The following is a 16090-nucleotide window of genomic DNA, read 5'->3' on the forward strand; positions in this document are numbered from 1 at the left end:
TGATGGCTTATGCTGATATTGTGCAGATATTAGATATTAGATATTAGATATTCACGTTGAGACACTTCTTGTAAACCCAGGTTGCATTTCCTGTCTGAGTGTGCGTTCCCTTAGTTACCACGTTACAGCAAGAACAGATATTGTCCATTCCCTGTGTTAGTCTCGCATCACCCACAGTCTGACGGGCACCTCTTAATGTTACTGTGACACAGAATGAAAATGTCTATGGAAATACTCTTCGTGCGTCACTTTTGGGATGTATGTAATTACATGTATATACCATAACTCATAGCAATTCAAAAAGCAAAAACCATAATAACAGCCAGCGAGGGTTCGTATGTCATACAGAGCAACTGAATGTAAACAGAAGATTGGAGTAGCAGGCATCGCTCCACCATAGCTAATGTAAATGTTAGTGGGTAGTGGGGGTGTCGGAGGATTACATTTGGAGCCTAGTTTTATGAGTGGTTGAAGTTATTGTAAGCGGCACAAGGTTTGTTTTTGTGTGTGTGCTTGGATAATATTGGCATGACTTTGTGGAGGAAATATGATTTTCCCCCAAAAGGACTGTTACTGTAAGGTTCCTGTGCCAGTTCTAGGATCTTGTTGCCTTGAACTGACTCTCAATAAAAGGCTAATCACTTTTGAATATACAGAATAAAGGAAACACCAACATAAATTGTCTTAATAGGGCGTTTGGCCACCACGAGCCAGAACACCACAGTGAACTCTTCCTGGAACTCTTCCACGAGAAATTCTTCCGTTCTTCCACCAGAAATTCCATAATGTGGTGTTTTATTGAGGGTGGTGGAAAACGCTGTCTCAGAATCTCCCATAGGTGTTAAATTGGGTTGAGATCTGGTGACAGCTGGTCATGGCATATGGTTTACATCGTTTTCATGCTCATCAAACCACTCAGTGACCACTTGTTCATTGTGGATGGAGGCATTGTCATCCTATGGGAGCAGGGGCATTGCCATCCTATGGGAGCAGGGGCATTGTCATCCTATGGGAGCAGGGGCATTGCCATGGTAGCTAAAATAATGTCCCCAAGATTTGCCTGCTCAGCATTTTATTCATACCCTAAGCATAATTGCTTAATTCACTAAGGAAGGATACCTGTGTGGAAGCACCTGTTTTCAATATAATTTGTATCCCTCATTTACTAAAGTGTTTCCATTATAAAATTTTTAAAAAAATGCCATTTAGCAGACGCTTTTATCCAAAGCGACTTACAGTCATGTGTGCATACATTCTACGTATGGGTGGTCCCGGGGATCGAACCCACTACCCTGGCGTTACAAGCGCCATGCTCTACCAACTGAGCTACAGAAGGACCATTATTTTGGCAGTAACCTGTATGTGAATTACATGTTTTTCAATATACACTGCACTTTACGGCCACATTGTTCATGACTACAGTGATTAAAACTAATTATCTTCCTCTCCTCGCTTTAGAGCTGAGATCTACTGGCACTGCCCACCACTTCTCCTTCCTGCTCAACTCAACAGACTACCGTATCCTGCGTATGGACGAGGACCACGACCGCATGTACGTGGGCAGCAAGGACTACATCCTGTCTCTGGACCTGCACGACATAAACAAGGAGCCACTCATAGTAAGAGATGCCCCACTCCATTATTGATCCTAGCTAGACCTGCTGGATACCACATGTCTAGCACTAAAACTAACCTGCTTCTCTCTCTCCTCTCTCTCAGATTCACTGGCCTGTGGCTCCTCAGAGGAAAACTGAGTGTGTTTTGTCTGGAAAGGATATCAACGTGAGTACCATACTCTCTCAATCATCTTGACATGTGGGTTAGTTGTGCTCTTGGTGTAAGAAATGGTCTAGTTTTGAAAGAACTGTCTGGCTGGTTTTAGTGGCCACCAAAGGGCTCCTGTCAGAGAGACTTGGATTCAGGACTTCACTTTGATCACATTGAACTGTTTTATTTTGGCAGGTCAATCATCAGAGGACATTGAAGTTATAGAATGTAGTATGTATGGTTCTAGGAACAATGGAAATGTGACAGTTATTAACAAATCCACAATAAGTTACAATTACCCTGGTACAATTCATCAATACACATTCAATACACATTTCCCATATAATGCTACTGAAACGGTTGAAACTTAAATGAACAATATGCAAAATGCTGAAGCTAAGTAGCCATAGGCAAGCAATAGGGCAGTGCAGCATCAACAGTAAAGTTCAAGAACATCATCTATAAGGCAGAAACTACAGAACAAATCAAAGTACATAGTCAGACAAAGCATCAGATAATAACTCACTTTTGGTCAATGACGCATTCTGCTGATTCTTCATCTGAAGGCTGTTGCTCTGTGTGGTGTTCATCTTCGATGAGGTTTAACAGCGGTTGGCATCCAATACATTATGCATTACCGCCACCAACTAAACTGGGGTATAAATCCATTATACTTTGCGTGATACATTTGTTTATAATAATAAATCAATTCCCTGCCACCTCCCTACACCCTACACTGATTAAAAACCCACCACCCTATTCCTCTATTTAAACCTATCTGATCCTACCTCAGGCCACCGGCCTGGGAGGACGGGACACCACTACTCAACACACCCTGTTACTCTTCTGACGTCAAAAGCTCGTACACCCAAATACTTCTCTGCAGCTGCCACCGCAACCTCTATTTTCTACGATGTACGTTCCATCCATGCAGTACAATTGATTACCATTGCTATGAACGCTAAAAAGCCAATCTTACTGAATACACAGTATATCACTCATTGGCCTATCCCTCTTTAGTAGCACAGATCTACTACTCACACGAATCCTCTCAGGATCCCTCCCCCTTGACCCATCTTCCTCTACTTTCTTCACTGTCTCAGCACACGACACCCTCTGCACTTCTTAACCCTGGTAACCTCAACCTGCCTCTCTCTCACTGGATATTTCTGATCCCAGCCATGGGCACCCCTACAATTACAACGTACCGCTTCTTTCCCCAATGCTACACTTTCCTTTGTCTCTCTTTTCTTTGCCCTTCTGCACACTTCTCACACCTAGGATCCTCCCTCATACACACTGCTGCCACTTGCGCATAAGTGTGACACCTTTAACAATGTAATGGATTAGGCACAAAAGCTGGTATGGGATAACGGAAATATCCTAACATCACTTTGTCTGGCAAAGACTCAACATCAATACTCAAAAGAACAGACAATGAATCTTCTGTTTCACCACTCACGCCATCCTGTCTGCGTTGCACACCAAATGACGAGCATCACAAACACAGGGAATTTCTCCTTCAGTTCGTCCACTTTCACATTTTCCGCTACCCCAGTAATCACTCCTTTCAATAGCCGTCAGGTGACTTGCCAGGTGACTTGGCGGCCATTTTGGAGAGGCACTTTGACACTTTGATAGTGAGTTGGCAATTAAACATAGAATAATCCGCAACAGTTTACATTATACAGCCATATTCCATCATTCCCTTCCCTTACCCCTTTGAATCATGATCTGTTAGGGTGAGGAGGACTGTAGCTGGAGGCTAGAGCTCCTGTTTTACCACATCTGTTTCAGAGGGTTAAATCCTGCACATACACTCACACACACACACCACAGCCCCCCGTGGACCTGAGAGCACCATTTATATTCATATCAAGGTCTGATCCTCCTCTGATTTCTCTTTTGATTTGTTCACACATGTCAACACCCCCACACACAGCCCTAAGGGTGTATTTGGGCAGTGGCATGCAGGATGGAGTATGGATAATAACCGTGCTCCCCTGCTAGTTTTCAGAGAGCAGGCTTCTGTTTATCCAACTGGAATGTTAATTTAGATGCGCTCGCAGACCCACACAGCTCACCACCTCGGGCCCGTGTGTGTGTGTGTGTGTGTGTGTGTGTGTGTGTGTGTGTGTGTGTGTGTGTGTGTGTGTGTGTGTGTGTGTGTGTGTGCGTGCGTGCGTGCGTGCGTGCGTGCGTGCGTGCGTGCGTGCGTGCGTGCGTGCGTGCGTGCGTGCGTGCAGGTTGGAATTCCAACACAGTATTAATAAGAGAGAAAATTGGCTGTAGACATCTTGGCAAACCCCCTCTTTATGTAATGACAGATGATGACATTTCAAAAGCAATTCAAAGGGGATGTCATTTCAGGCAAGAGGTCAAAGGCAATCATGCACACTGCACTCCCTGTGGGGGAGCACAACTTTGCAATGAATGCCTATACCTACACACACACACACTGGCCCTGTATCACTGTGGTCAGCATGGAGGCCTGGCCCTGTATCACTGTGGTCAGCATGGAGGCCTGGCCCTGTATCACTGTGTTCAGCATGGAGACCTGGTCCTGTATCACTGTGGTCAGCATCGAGGCCTGGTCCTGGATACCTGGTCCTGTATCACTGTGTTCAGCATGGAGGCCTAGTCCTATATCACTGTGGTCAGCATGGAGGCCTGGTCCTGTATCACTGTGATCAGCATGGAGGCCTGGTCCTATATCACTGTGATCAGCATGGAGGCCTGGTCCTGGAGACCTGGTCCTGTATCACTGTGTTCAGCATGGAGACCTGGTCCTGGAGGCCTGGTCTTGTATCACTGTGATCAGCATGGAGGCCTGGTCCTGGAGGCCTGGTCCTGTATCACTTTGATCAGCATGGAGGCCTGACCCTGGAGACCTGGTCCTGTATCACTGTGGCCAGCATGGAGGCCTGGTCCTGTATTACTGTGGTCAGCATGGAGGCCTGGTCCTGTATCACTGTGGTCAGCATGGAGGCCTGGTCCTGTATCACTGTGGTCAGCATGGAGGCCTGGTCCTGTATCACTGTGGTCAGCATGGAGGCCTGGTCCTGTATTACTGTGGTCAGCATGGAGGCCTGGTCCTGTATCACTGTGGTCAGCATGGAGGCCGGGTACTAGAGGCCTGGTCCTGTATCACTGTGGTCAGCATGGAGGCCTGGCCCTGTATCACTGTGGTCAGCATGGAGGCCTGGCCCTGTATCACTGTGGTCAGCATGGAGGCCTGGTCCTGTATCACTGTGGTCAGCATGGAGACCTGGTCCTGGAGGCCTGGCCCTGTATCACTGTGATCAGCATGGAGGCCTGGCTCTGTATCACTTTGATCAACATGTAAGCCTGGTCCTGGAGGCCTGGCCGTGTATCAATGTGATCAGCATTGAGGCCTGGCCCTGTATCACTGTGATCAGCATGGAGGCCTGGTCCTAGAGACCTGGCCCTGTATCACTGTGGTCAGCATGGAGGCCGGGTCCTGGAGGCCTGGTCCTGTATCACTGTGGTCAGCATGGAGGCCTGGCCCTGTATCACTGTGATCAGCATGGAGACCTGGTCCTGGAGGCCTGGTCCTGTATCACTGTGGTCAGAATGGAGGCCTGGTCCTGTATCACTGTGATCAGCATGGAGGCCTGGTCCTGGAGACCTGGCCCTGTATCACTGTGGTCAGCATGGAGGCCTGGTCCTGTATCACTGTGGTCAGCATGGAGGCCTGGTCCTGGAGGCCTGGTCCTGTATCACTGTGGTCAGAATGGAGGCCTGGTCCTGTATCACTGTGATCAGCATGGAGGCCTGGTCCTGGAGGCCTGGTCCTGTATCACTGTGGTCAGAATGGAGGCCTGGTCCTGTATCACTGTGGTCAGCATGGAGGCCTGGCCCTGTATCACTGTGGTCAGCATGGAGGCCTGGCCCTGTATCACTGTGGTCAGCATGGAGGCCTGGTCCTGTATCACTGTGATCAGCATGGAGACCTGGTCCTGGAGGCCTGGCCCTGTATCACTGTGATCAGCATGGAGGCCTGGCTCTGTATCACTTTGATCAACATGTAGGCCTGGTCCTGGAGGCCTGGCCCTGTATCACTGTGATCAGCATTGAGGCCTGGCCCTGTATCACTGTGATCAGCATGGAGGCCTGGTCCTAGAGACCTGGCCCTGTATCACTGTGGTCAGCATGGAGGCCGGGTCCTGGAGGCCTGGTCCTGTATCACTGTGGTCAGCATGGAGGCCTGGCCCTGTATCACTGTGATCAGCATGGAGACCTGGTCCTGGAGGCCTGGTCCTGTATCACTGTGGTCAGAATGGAGGCCTGGTCCTGTATCACTGTGATCAGCATGGAGGCCTGGTCCTGGAGACCTGGCCCTGTATCACTGTGGTCAGCATGGAGGCCTGGTCCTGTATCACTGTGGTCAGCATGGAGGCCTGGTCCTGGAGGCCTGGTCCTGTATCACTGTGGTCAGAATGGAGGCCTGGTCCTGTATCACTGTGATCAGCATGGAGGCCTGGTCCTGTATCACTGTGGTCAGCATGGAGGCCTGGTTCTGTATCACTGTGGTCAGCATGGAGAACTGGTCCTGGAGGCCTGGTCCTGTATCACTGTGGTCAGAATGGAGGACTGGTCCTGTATCACTGTGATCAGCATTGAGGCCTGGCCCTGTATCACTGTGATCAGCATGGAGGCCTGGTCCTAGAGACCTGGCCCTGTATCACTGTGGTCAGCATGGAGGCCGGGTCCTAGAGACCTGGCCCTGTATCACTGTGGTCAGCATGGAGGCCGGGTCCTGGAGGCCTGGCCCTGTATCACTGTGATCAGCATTGAGGCCTGGCCCTGTATCACTGTGATCAGCATGGAGGCCTGGTCCTAGAGACCTGGCCCTGTATCACTGTGGTCAGCATGGAGGCCGGGTCCTGGAGGCCTGGTCCTGTATCACTGTGGTCAGCATGGAGGCCTGGCCCTTTATCACTGTGATCAGCATGGAGACCTGGTCCTGGAGGCCTGGTCCTGTATCACTGTGGTCAGAATGGAGGCCTGGTCCTGTATCACTGTGATCAGCATGGAGGCCTGGTCCTGGAGGCCTGGTCCTGTATCACTGTGGTCAGAATGGAGGCCTGGTCCTGTATCACTGTGATCAGCATGGAGGCCGGGTCCTGGAGGCCTGGTCCTGTATCACTGTGGTCAGAATGGAGGCCTGGTCCTGTATCACTGTGGTCAGCATGGAGGCCTGGCCCTGTATCACTGTGGTCAGCATGGAGGCCTGGCCCTGTATCACTGTGGTCAGCATGGAGGCCTGGTCCTGTATCACTGTGGTCAGCATGGAGACCTGGTCCTGGAGGCCTGGCCCTGTATCACTGTGATCAGCATGGAGGCCTGGCTCTGTATCACTTTGATCAACATGTAGGCCTGGTCCTGGAGGCCTGGCCCTGTATCACTGTGATCAGCATTGAGGCCTGGCCCTGTATCACTGTGATCAGCATGGAGGCCTGGTCCTAGAGACCTGGCCCTGTATCACTATGGTCAGCATGGAGGCCGGGTCCTGGAGGCCTGGTCCTGTATCACTGTGGTCAGCATGGAGGCCTGGCCCTGTATCACTGTGATCAGCATGGAGACCTGGTCCTGGAGGCCTGGTCCTGTATCACTGTGGTCAGAATGGAGGCCTGGTCCTGTATCACTGTGATCAGCATGGAGGCCTGGTCCTGGAGACCTGGCCCTGTATCACTGTGGTCAGCATGGAGGCCTGGTCCTGTATCACTGTGGTCAGCATGGAGGCCTGGTCCTGGAGGCCTGGTCCTGTATCACTGTGGTCAGAATGGAGGCCTGGTCCTGTATCACTGTGATCAGCATGGAGGCCTGGTCCTGTATCACTGTGATCAGCATGGAGGCCTGGTCCTGTATCACTGTGGTCAGCATGGAGGCCTGGTTCTGTATCACTGTGGTCAGCATGGAGACCTGGTCCTGGAGGCCTGGTCCTGTATCACTGTGGTCAGAATGGAGGACTGGTCCTGTATCACTGTGATCAGCATGGAGGCCTGGTCCTGTATCACTGTGATCAGCATGGAGACCTGGTCCTGGAGGCCTGGTCCTGTATCACTGTGGTCAGAATGGAGGACTGGTCCTGTATCACTGTGGTCAGCATGGAGGCCTGGCCCTGGAGGCCTGGTCCTGTATCACTGTGGTCAGAATGGAGGACTGGTCCTGTATCACTGTGATCAGCATGGAGACCTGGTCCTGGAGGCCTGGTCCTGTATCACTGTGGTCAGCATGGAGGCCTGGTTCTGTATCACTGTGGTCAGCATGGAGACCTGGTCCTGGAGGCCTGGTCCTGTATCACTGTGGTCAGAATGGAGGCCTGGTCCTGTATCACTGTGATCAGCATGGATGCCTGGTCCTGTATCACTGTGGTCAGCATGGAGGCCTGGTCCTGTATCACTGTGGTCAGCATGGAGGCCTGACCCTGTATCACTGTGGTCAGCATGGAGGCCTGGCCCTGTATCACTGTGGTCAGCATGGAGGCCTGGTCCTGTATCACTGTGGTCAGCATGGAGACCTGGTCCTGTATCACTGTGGTCAGCATGGAGGCCTGGTCCTGGAGACCTGGTCCTGTATCACTGTGATCAGCATCAAATCAAATCAAATCAAACCTAATTTTATTTGTCACATACACATGGTCAGCAGATGTTAATGCGAGTGTAGCGAAATGCTTGTGCTTCTAGTTCCGACAATGCGGTGATAACCAACAAGTAATCTAACTAACAATTCCAAAACTACTGTCTTATACACAGTGTAAGGGGATAAGGAATATGTACATAAGGATATATGAATGAGTGATGGTACAGAGCAGCATACAGTAGATGGTATCGAGTACAGTATATACATATGAGATGAGTGTGTAGACAAAGTAAACAAAGTGGCATAGTTAAAGTGGCTAGTGATACATGTATTACATAAGGATGCAGTCGATGATGTAGAGTACAGTATATACGTATGCATATGAGATGAATAATGTAGGGTAAGTAACATTATATAAGGTAGCATTGTTTAAAGTGGCTAGTGATATATTTACATAATTTCCCATCAATTCCCATTATTAAAGTGGCTGGAGTTGGGTCAGTGTCAATGACAGTGTGTTGGCAGCAGCCACTCAATGTTAGTGGTGGCTGTTTAACAGTCTGATGGCCTTGAGATAGAAGCTGTTTTTCAGTCTCTCGGTCCCAGCTTTGATGCACCTGTACTGACCTCGCCTTCTGGATGATAGCGGGGTGAACAGGCAGTGGTTCGGGTGGTTGATGTCCTTGATGAGGCCTGGTCCTGGAGGCCTGGCCCTGTATCACTGTGATCAGCATGGAGGCCTGGCCCTGTATCACTGTGATCAGCATTGAGGCCTGGCCCTGTATCACTGTGATCAGCATGGATACCTGGTCCTGTATCACTGTGATCAGCATGCAGGCCTGGCCCTGTATCACTGTGATCAGCATGGAGGCCTGGTCCTGTATCACTGTGGCCAGCATGGAGGCCTGGTCCTGGAGACCTGGTCCTGTATCACTGTGGTCAGCATGGAGACCTGGCCCTGTATCACTGTGGTCAGCATGGAGGCCTGGTCCTGGAGACCTGGCCCTGTATCACTGTGGCCAGCATGGAGGCCTGGTCCTGGAGACCTGGCCCTGTATCACCGTGGCCAGCATGGAGGCCTGGTCCTGGAGACCTGGTCCTGTATCACTGTGGTCAGCATGGAGACCTGGTCCTGTATCACTGTGGTCAGCATGCAGACCTGGTCCTGTATCACTGTGGTCAGCATGCACACCTGGTCCTGTATCACTGTGGTCAGCATGGAGGCCTGGTCCTGTATCACTGTGGTCAGCATGGAGGCCTGGCCCTGTATTACTGTGGTCAGCATGGAGGTCTGGCCCTGTATTACTGTGGTCAGCATGGAGGCCGGGTCCTGGAGGCCTGGTCCTGTATCACTGTGGTCAGCATGGAGGCCTGGCCCTGTATCACTGTGATCAGCATGGAGGCCTGGTCCTGTATTACTGTGGTCAGCATGGAGGCCTGGCCCTGTATCAGTGTGATCAGCATGGAGGCCTGTTCCTGGAGACCTCGTCCTGTATCACTGTGGTCAGCATGGATACCTGGTCCTGTACCACTGTGGCCAGCATGGAGGCCTGGCTGGTGTTAAGGCAAGGGTACTGGCTGGGGTTAAGTCAGGAGGGCTGGATGTGGTTGAGGCAGGGGCACTGGCTTGGGTTAAGGCTGGGGGAATGGGTGGGGTTAAGCCATGGGCACAAGCCATGGGCACTGACTGGCATTAAGGCATGGGCAGTGGCTGGGGTTAAGACAGGGGGACTGGCTGGTGTTAAGGCAGGGGGACTGGCTGGTGTTAAGACAGGGGGACTGGCTGGTGTTAAGACAGGGGGACTGGCTGGTGTTAAGACAGGGGGACTGGCTGGTGTTAAGACAGGGGGACTGGCTGGTGTTAAGGCAGGGGGACTGGCTGGTGTTAAGACAGGGGGACTGGCTGGTGTTAAGACAGGGGGACTGGCTGGTGTTAAGGCAGGGGACTGGCTGGTGTTAAGACAGGGGGACTGGCTGGTGTTAAGGCAGGGGGACTGGCTGGTGTTAAGACAGGGGGACTGGCTGGTGTTAAGACAGGGGGACTGGCTGGTGTTAAGGCAGGGGGACTGGCTGGTGTTAAGACAGGGGGACTGGCTGGTGTTAAGACAGGGGGACTGGCTGGTGTTAAGGCAGGGGGACTGGCTGGTGTTAAGACAGGGGGACTGGCTGGTGTTAAGACAGGGGGACTGGCTGGTGTTAAGGCAGGGGGACCGGGTTTCCAGACAGCTGGAAGGAGACATCATGGGCCACTGCCTTATCCTGTTCAACGTGCGTGTGTGTGTACCTTCAGATTAAAGCAGTCTGCCTAGCTTTCATTGTTTTTCAGGGAAACTGTATTCATCCAACTTGCCTTGTAGTCAAATACGTTTTCCCGACGTGTGTAATAATATTTTTTAGGCTTGTGATAATTAAATTGTCAACTAAGTGAAAGGAATGTTTTCGATGGGCACAAGTGGAATACATAAATGTAACGGAGGTAGTTTGAGGTGGTTAGCTGAAGGTTATTACTCATCAATTGGACCTTTTGTTTTCCTCAGAAGGCTGAAAGGAGTCCAGAGCAGAATGTGTTTATCTTTCTGAAAATGTAATGATTATCCTTGTATCCTACTGACAGCGTTTTCTTTCTTGTCTCCGTCAGGGGGAATGTGGGAACTTCATCCGTCTGATCGAGCCGTGGAACCGAACCCACCTGTACGTGTGTGGAACAGGGGCATACAACCCCATCTGCACCTACGTGGACCGCGGGCGCAGGTCCCAGGTAACCAGAGACAAGATGTAGCCAACCATGGTCACACTCCTGTACTCCCCTCTTTCAGAGTCAGATCTGTCAATCAACTCAGGGTCAAAAAATCTCATTCCGCTCCTTGTCTGTCCTTGTCATGGGACAATTTTCTGCTCCCGTTTTCACATTGATTTGCTCTATCCATGGTCTGGTGAACCCAGAGAAAGGCTCATATGGGTGTTTTTCCATTGAGACTTAGTGGGCCGCTAGTGTTTTATGTTAATGTAAACTCTATAGTGTAATTGTGTTTCCATCAGGAGTGTGACACTAAAGCCTTGTGGCGAGCAGAATCAACAACCTCTGCATCATTCAAGACTGTTGCTTTGTGAGTAGGTGTTAAAGTTCACAGTTAGCCATTGTTATGTAAATTAAAGCTGAAAAAGTACCCAGGGTCCTGCTTCCAAGTGAGAGCAGGTCCACCAGAGCCATGGCCCAGTGAGACACGGGTGCCGGCCCAAGTAGATGGAAAACACTGGGGTCAATCCTCAGTGGAAATGCCCCAATAGTTAATGAGCTCTTCACAGGTGGGCAACTCTCCTTTATTCTGGCAGTCACACTGTTACAGTGACTCCTACTTGAGAGACAGCTATAACTGCCACCATAGGAAGCTAACCACCAGCTAAAGAACCTCAGGGAAGAGAATGTTGACTGTGAGTCTAAAACAACCAGGATTAGCTTCTACTAGCGGCTGTCTCCTCTCCCCCCTCACCTGTTTATGTGTCGTGCTCTGACCTGTCTGGGAGGCTCTGAAAGGCCATCATTACTGATGGAGCCTCTCATCCATCATCAGCCTTGTAACTCACCCCCTCCATCCATTCCTCCCTCTGTTTCCCCCTCTCTCCCTCATAGACCAGCGGCCATCAGAGATGCAGCAGCTGCCGTCCCCAGTGCACACTTACTGTTACTATCCTGCCTGTTTAGTCTCAACGCTTCATTGCAGGGCTTAGGTTTCAATGTACAGGCCAGTCATCCCCTTGACATTCATCCTCTCCCCCAGGCCCTGCTAGCTACATTGCTTGAACTGTAAAGGTTTTCATTGGTTAAAATTAGAGGTGTAAACAGAAACCATTTGTTTGGAAGTTCTCCCAGTTATCATTCCAAAGGCCTCACGCACGTTGAGTCCTCAGACAGCTCCCAAGGTTTTCCAGATATTACCTCACGTCTTCACTGCTTTTCACCCAAATGCGTCTCATTTGTCTTTTTTATGTTGCTGAACCTTGTGTCTATGTTTTCATTTGCATGGCATGGCATGTTTTCTGTATGTATTTGGCAACCTAGATAGCTGCAGATTCTGAAACTCATCCATATTGATTTATTCACGTCACTGAACTCTCTCTAGCGTGCTTTGCTTGACATAGTTCTTTTTTGTTACTTTTGGGTTCTCTTCTCATTGATTCTCATGGGGTGGCAGGTAGTCTAGCTGTTAAGAGAGTTGGGTCAGTAGGTGAAAAATCTGTCTGTGCCCTTGAGTAAGGCACGTAACCCTAATTGCTCTGGTGTCTGCCAAATTTTTTAAATGTAATTTTTTTTAAATGTCATAGAGTCCACTCTCATTTCTTCTGTTGTGGTCATGGTTGTGTTTCGGTCATGGTTCTTTCTTTGAGCTTTTTCTGTTCTCCTTCTGGTCAACTCTTGGGTTGGTTTTTCCACTGAGTTTCAGTTGGTTTTGGGTTGTCCCTTCGGGTGCAGTCGATGGGACCCTCGTGGTAATCGCGTGGCACGTGTCCTCTTTTTTAGGCCCTCTACCTGCAGGCACCCCAGTCCGGAGGGAGGACCAGCCGGGCGGCAGACTTCAGCACTACGGCAGGGCCTGTGGAGTCAAAGGTGGGCCTACGGCCGAGGGGTGGCTACTGTAGCAAGGAGCTGGAGTCTAGGACCTGGGCAGAGGGGAGTCTACTGTAGCGAGGGGCTGTGGTCTGGGCTGAGGGGAGGCTACTGTAGTAAGGGGCTGGGGTCTAAGATCTGGGCCAAGAGGAGACTACTTTAGCAACGGCTGGACTCTGGGACCTGGTTGAGGGGAGGTTACTGTATCAAGGGACTGCAGTTTGGTTTCTGGGGAGGCTACTGTAGCGAGGATCTGGGGTCTGGGACCTGGGGAGGCTGCTGGGGCCTGGGACCTGGGGAGGCTACTGTAGCAAGGGGCTGGGGTCTGGGACCTGGGGAGGCTACTGTAGCAAGGGGCTGGGTTCGGGGACCTGGGGAGGCTACTGTAGCAAGGGGCTGGGGTCTGGGACCTGGGGAGGCTACTGTAGCAAGGGGCTGGGGTCTGGGACCTGGGGAGGCTACTGTAGCAAGGGGCTGGGGTCTGGGACCTGGGGAGGCTACTGTAGCAAGGGGCTGGGGTCTGGGACCTGGGGAGGCTACTGTAGCGAGGAGGCTGTGTTCTGCGACCTGGCGAGGCTTCTGTAGTAAGGGGCTGGGGCCTGGGACCTGGGGAGGCTACTGTAGCAAGGGGCTGGGGTCTGGGACCTGGGGAGGCTACTGTAGCAAGGGGCTGGGGTCTGGGACCTGGGGAGGCTACTGTAGCAAGGGGCTGGGGTCTGGGACCTGGGGAGGCTACTGTAGCGAGGAGGCTGTGTTCTGCGACCTGGGGAGGCTTCTGTAGTAAGGGGCTGGGGCCTGGGACCTGGGGAGGCTACTGTAGCAAGGGACTGGGGCCTGGGACCTGGGGGAGGCTACTGTAGCGAGGGGCTGGGGCCTGGGACCTGGGGAGGCTACTGTAGCAAGGGGCTGGGGCCTGGGACCTGGGACCTGGGGAGGCTACTGTAGCAAGGGGCTGGGGCCTGGGACCTGGGGAGGCTACTGTAGCAAGGGGCTGGGTTCTGGGACCTGGGGAGGCTACTGTAGTAAGGGGCTGGGGTCTGGGACCTGGGGAGGCTACTGTAGCAAGGGGCTGGGGTCTGGGACCTGGGGAGGCTACTGTAGCAAGGGGCTGGGGTCTGGGACCTGGGGAGGCTACTGTAGCAAGGGGCTGGGGTCTGGGACCTGGGGAGGCTACTGTAGCAAAGGGCTGGGGTCTGGGACCTGGGGAGGCTACTGTAGAAAGGGGCTGGGGTCTGAGACCTGGGTCAGGTGCCCATCTGGTGTCTGACAGGCCCTGTCATCATGTACAGCCTGTTGACATCCAAAATGGACGCTACTGATTATGATGTGGAAGAAATGGGGTCTAATCACATATTCTAAAATAAAATAAGCATTATTATTACCAGTCCTCAGGGGTACAGTAAGCTACTTGACACAAAGCCCATGTTGACACAAAGCCAATGCCGTCCTGGCTCATGGACTTCAGAGCCACTCTCCACATCTCTAACACTTGGAGCATGGTGTATTCGTTTTGGATCGCACTCCTTATTTTTGCTCAAGCACTCCATTTTGCCAATAACTGACCTTATACACTTCATACTCCCTTGCTTAAAGCTAATACAGGTGTGTGAGTGTGTTTTACATAGATGTCTGGTTCAGCACACTAACACAGCATTTGACAGACCTGTGCTTAGAAACAAGGACACATATTTGTGTTCCAACCTTTATTGGGATGACTCATGTACTGGAGGCAGCTCTGCAGGGTAGTCACTAGCTGGCATTGCCACAAAGTCATACAATCTGATTTTAAACCTAACCATAACCTTAACCACACTGCTAACATTATGCCTAAACCTAACCTTAATTATGACCAAAAAGCAAATGCTTGTTCTAGGGCAAATGTCGACTTTGCAACCCACCCATCTAGTAAAAATCACTCAGCTCTGCCTCCAGGACAAGACTCATCCCAATAAACAACCTGCATTCCCTATATATCCCCCTTGTGTCTGTATTTCCCTGCAAAGGGTTACATTATGTAAAAGCCAAATCACTTGTAATATATAAATAAGGCCTGAATCAACTGTGTTCTCAATGGAAACAACAGAATAATTGATGTTTACATATTTAATTGTTTCTGTCCTCACTTTATCCCTACCTATATGTACTTATCTATCTCAATTACCTCGTATCCTTGTACATTGACTCGGTACTGGTACCCCGTGCATATAGCCAAGTTATCATCAACTCGGTACTGGTAACCTGTGTATATAGTATAAAGATATCTTTACTTATTGTCTATTTATTCCATGTGTTATTATCTTTCAATTATTTTTCTATTATTCTCTCTGCATTGTTGGTAAGGGCCCGTAAGTAAGCAAGTCACTATTAGTCTACACCTGTTGTTTTACCAAGCATGTGACAAATAACATTTGATTTGCTATCTATTACAGGAATATATCTTCCGTTTAGAGCCAGGCAAAGTGGATTCGGGGAAAGGCAAATGTCCTTACGACCCTAAACTCAACAGCGTCTCAGCATTGATCAGTAAGTGCCTGTTCACCTCTTCTCTCTCAGGTCACTTCCAATATTCCAATATTGGAAGAATTGAGTGTCTCTGTTATTGAAACAAAAGTCAAGCTATATTCCTCTTCCCCGCAAAGAGTCTTTATGGTCAGTCCAACCCCTGTGGAATCAATGCACGACTGGCAAGTCACACTAGATCTTGCTCATTCAAAAACGTCTGCCTCTTTTAAAACTGGTTTCTCTTCAATTGTAGTTACCCTGTGATGATGTAAAAAATTCCATTGTTATACTATTCTCATAATCATAAAAGTATACTGAAAAGTGAATTGCTGTATTGAGAAGTATTCATCTATGTACTGCACAGTATATTTACTGTAATTTGTGGATAAAGGGAGTAGCATATGTCGGTATGTAAGTTCTCATATCAATAGGTGGCCTGGTGTTGACACCAGCTTGCAGACAGTTGGTCAGACTTAGCTGTTGACCTCTTCCTCTCTGGCATGGCTCCACTGACCTCCCAGCCACCCAGGGTGTGTGACACTTCCCATGACCCCGCTCTGTGACTTCTCATGTCATCGCACACCGAGAGCTGACCGGGGTGGAACTAAC

The 16090-nt window shown here is 50.4% G+C and overlaps 1 protein-coding gene across 5 annotated transcripts in view; it reads left to right on the forward strand.

Annotated features, from left to right (window-relative positions):
- Window positions 1-16090, forward strand: part of LOC118388275 (semaphorin-3F-like) — a 122053-nt gene that overhangs the window by 69577 nt on the left and 36386 nt on the right. For 3 of the 5 annotated variants that reach the window (XM_035777152.2, XM_052526542.1, XM_052526543.1), the window contains exons 3-7: window positions 1459-1619; window positions 1720-1782; window positions 11012-11131; window positions 12893-12979; window positions 15409-15502. In XM_035777152.2, the coding sequence (XP_035633045.1) occupies window positions 1459-1619; window positions 1720-1782; window positions 11012-11131; window positions 12893-12979; window positions 15409-15502 (525 nt within the window). The remainder of the gene's footprint in view (window positions 1-1458; window positions 1620-1719; window positions 1783-11011; window positions 11132-12892; window positions 12980-15408; window positions 15503-16090) is intronic. The other 2 variants (XM_035777154.2, XM_052526544.1) reach the window with 1 other exon arrangement.

This window comes from Oncorhynchus keta, chromosome 10 (assembly GCF_023373465.1).
Source record: "Oncorhynchus keta strain PuntledgeMale-10-30-2019 chromosome 10, Oket_V2, whole genome shotgun sequence".
Lineage (NCBI taxonomy): Eukaryota > Metazoa > Chordata > Actinopteri > Salmoniformes > Salmonidae > Oncorhynchus > Oncorhynchus keta.